The following is a 3,444-nucleotide window of genomic DNA, read 5'->3' as shown; positions in this document are numbered from 1 at the left end:
AACACCAACAGTGTCTAAGGCTTACCCTACTGTTACACAGACTGGAAATAGTCAATTTTACCACTCTGGCATCCTGCGCTTTGTCTGCTGTTGCACAGACTGGAGTGGAAACAGTACATTTTACCCCTCAGGTGTCCAACACTTTCCCTACTGTTGCATACAGTGGAGAGGGAATGGTACATTTTACCCCCACCGGAGTCCAATGCTTTCCCTACTGTTGCACAGACTGCAGTGGAAATAGTATGACTAGTGTTTTACAGAGTGTACTATATTTTTATTATTGTTTAAATTTATGCAATATTATTATTTGTTTCTTTATTTTTAATTATGTGGGAGTTTTGCCTCACTGCCGCACCACCAAACCAGAGTTTCCTCCAGTCTGGCGGACTGCTTTTTGGTGTTCCCACGGTGGTGCCTCAGAAAATGGGCATAGCAATGGAAATACCAAAAACAGTTCCTGCACAGCATGACTGTAAAGTACATGCCGTGGAGGAAATCGTGTGCATGCACAGTGGGCACATGTTGTGCCCCACTGTGTGCATCCACATGGCATGAGGCGCCAGGGAGCCCTGTAGGGCCCCCATTTTTCCTCTCTGCCACAGTTTTTATGGCAGTGGAACTGCCCTGAAAACGATAGCGGAGAGGAAACTTGTAATATGCTTGGTGGGACCGGCACACATTACTGCCTACTGACCACTGCAACACCAGCAGGGAATCTTGATTCATTGGCATCTTCGGCATTGCAATTGCGTTCCTACTGCACCGATTATAATAGGGCAGTCGGGAGACTGCCACCGCTGCGCCTCGACAAGTCTGGCGGTCGGTGGACCGCCAGACTCGTAATCGGCCCCTAAGAGTGCTTAATATTTATAAGTAGAACAGTGAATTGGTAGATGAGATTGTTGAACAGTATGGTCAAATGTTACACAAATACAAGGATGAGGTCTAGACTAGTTTGTGTTTATGAAAAATAGCTTTCAAAGATTTGGAACCTCAAGCTGTATAACAGCTTTCAGGACACACATACTATGTAGAATACAAAAACTTCATTTGAAGTTGCAAAAAAATAACATAGCAAGATGTATTCCTATGAGGGTATGATTGGTTGCCCTAATACTTGGCTTTTCATGTGTGCAGCGCACGTCACGAATGACATCACAAGCATGGCTGAAAGACTAGAAGAAAACTGTAACCACAGATATGGTTTTCCTTTTACAGGATTGAAGAGACTCGTCAAATCACAAGGAAGGGTCACCCTGGAGTCAAACAACTGTACCAGATGCAGACCTCTGACATTCATCCTGGTGGGCCTCCCTGGGCTGGAGGATCTCTACGTCTGGTTTGTTGCCCCATTGTGTGCCATGTACACCACTACTGTTGTGGGAAACTTGACTCTCGTATCGATCATTCTCACAGTTCTGAGCCTACAGAAGCCGATGTATTTATTAATTGCGTTTCTATCCTGCTCGGACCTGTGTCTATCTTCTAGCATTCTTCCAAAACTGCTAGCCATTTTTGGGTCTCAAGGTGGCGAAATACATTTCTTTTCTTGTCTCATTCAGATGTTCCTGATCCATCTCTTTGCATCAATGGAGAGCGCCATTCTTGCATCCATGGCCTTTGATCGCTATGTTGCTATTTGCAACCCCTTGAGATATTCCTCTCTTGTAACTAATTCAGTCATTGTTAAACTAGTTGTGGCATCCCTGACTCGAGCCGTGACACTGCTCATCCCACTGCCGCTGCTCACGATGAGGCTGCCATTTTGTAAAAGGTACATTGCCCATTCGTTCTGTGAGCACATAGCTGTGGCGAAGCTCTCCTGCGATGACATCACTGTGAACAATCTCTATGGTTTGGCGACTTTGCTTTTAACTGGGGCTGTAGATATCATCTGCATTGCTTTTTGTTATGTTTTGATCCTCAGGGCTGTGCTACATCTTCTGCACCAAGACCGCATCAAAGCCTTCAGCATGTGTGGTGCCCATATCTGTGTCATGTTTGTGTTCTATCTTCCTATTCTATGTTCTCTCCTCATGCACAGGTTCCAGCATGACATACCCCTTCATGTTCACATCATTATTGTCAACATTTACCCCCTCATCCCTCCCATTATAAATCCCTTGATCTATGGGGTGAAGATGAAGGAGATTCAACGTGGTGCATTGCAAATATTCCGAAGGACAAACCTCACACGTTTGCTTGGTGCCTGACCCGGCGATGTTGTTACAGCCCCTCCCGCCCCCTACAGTTAACAGAGCAAGTGGGGGAACTCCAGTTCCCATCGGGTTCTGCATGATCCAGTGATGGCATACATATCCCCGGATATTCGAGTAATTGCAGCATATTAGCAATGCTATATGTAACAATCTGAATGTTTCTCCTTTGATATCAATACATTTTCTTTTTTTTCCAGAGAATGATTGACTAAAATTCCCAAGAGTAAGATTGGAAATCTAGGCAACTTGTAGTCTTTCATGATTTGTTCTCATTCGATACACCCTTGGAGAATGTATGTAGGAGAAGTGTGGCAGAAATATGCATTGGCACAGATCCCTCAAACCTGATGAATGCTTTCATGGCAAAAACATTAATTCACAGTAAGAACATCTGTACGCGTAGAAGGGGAATTACAAATAATGGTAGGCACATTTAACAATGGCCTTAATACCTGCCCCTTCCCTAAGAAAGAACAACTCTCTCCCTATCCTTAACCTCAATACTTACAAAGAAACCACTGTTTTAAGTTCCATCTACTGGAGTAAATGTCCACTTACCATAACTGTTAATAATGATCTTCTAAAGATATGTAATATATAGAATTAGAGATGGGTAACAGTGAATTACAAGGATGCTTTTCACTGAGGGGTTCTGAGTGACATCAAATAGACAATGAGAGCGAAGTACAAGTTGTCTATGTTATCACTCAGAACCCCTAGGTGAAAAAACATCCCAGTTATCACTTTTGAATCATCTATATACTTATTTCATGTATGGCCCCAAAATCATATTTCGCTGATTTCAACTGCTACACAGGGGCAGAAGCTTTACAGGAGACTCTTACATGGGGTGGGAATACCTGCAGACGGTGCTGGCCCGGTATGGGATAGGCCCTAAATTTCTACGTTTGGTGCGAATACTGTATACTAATCCACAGGCTCGGGTGAAAACAGGTTGAGTTATTTCGGCCCCCTTTAATATTGAACAGGGAACAACGCATGGCTATGGAACCCCTGGCCTGTATGTTACGCAGCCATATTCTAGATTGGGGCATCCAGCTACACACGCAGTGGCATATAGAGCCCCTTTACGCGTACGATGCGCTGATCTATCTCTGTAACCTGGACGGGGCACTCCAAGGCCTAGTGGAACTCTTAGACACCCATATACACTTGTCGGGCCTGAAAATCAATAGGGATAATTCTGCTTTATTTCCAATGCTGC

General features: G+C 44.1%; 1 protein-coding gene across 1 annotated transcript; it reads left to right on the top strand.

Annotated features, from left to right (window-relative positions):
- Positions 1–1,163: 1,163 nt before the first annotated feature.
- On the top strand, positions 1,164–2,213 carry LOC146806226 (olfactory receptor 52K2-like). Its single transcript, XM_085623906.1, has one exon. It carries the CDS (start codon positions 1,164–1,166, stop codon positions 2,211–2,213), a length of 1,050 nt encoding a protein of 349 aa, XP_085480032.1.
- The last annotated feature ends 1,231 nt before the right edge of the window (positions 2,214–3,444 follow it).

This window comes from Triturus cristatus, chromosome 8 (assembly GCF_964204655.1).
Source record: "Triturus cristatus chromosome 8, aTriCri1.1, whole genome shotgun sequence".
Lineage (NCBI taxonomy): Eukaryota > Metazoa > Chordata > Amphibia > Caudata > Salamandridae > Triturus > Triturus cristatus.
Note: the sequence above shows the minus strand (reverse complement) of the source record. Positions and strands in the feature narration are given on the sequence as shown.

What these genes read in the sequence shown, in the direction of transcription:
- LOC146806226 (XM_085623906.1), top strand. Translation starts at nt 1,164, where the DNA reads ATGGCTGAAAGACTAGAAGAAAACTGTAACCACAGATATGGTTTTCCT.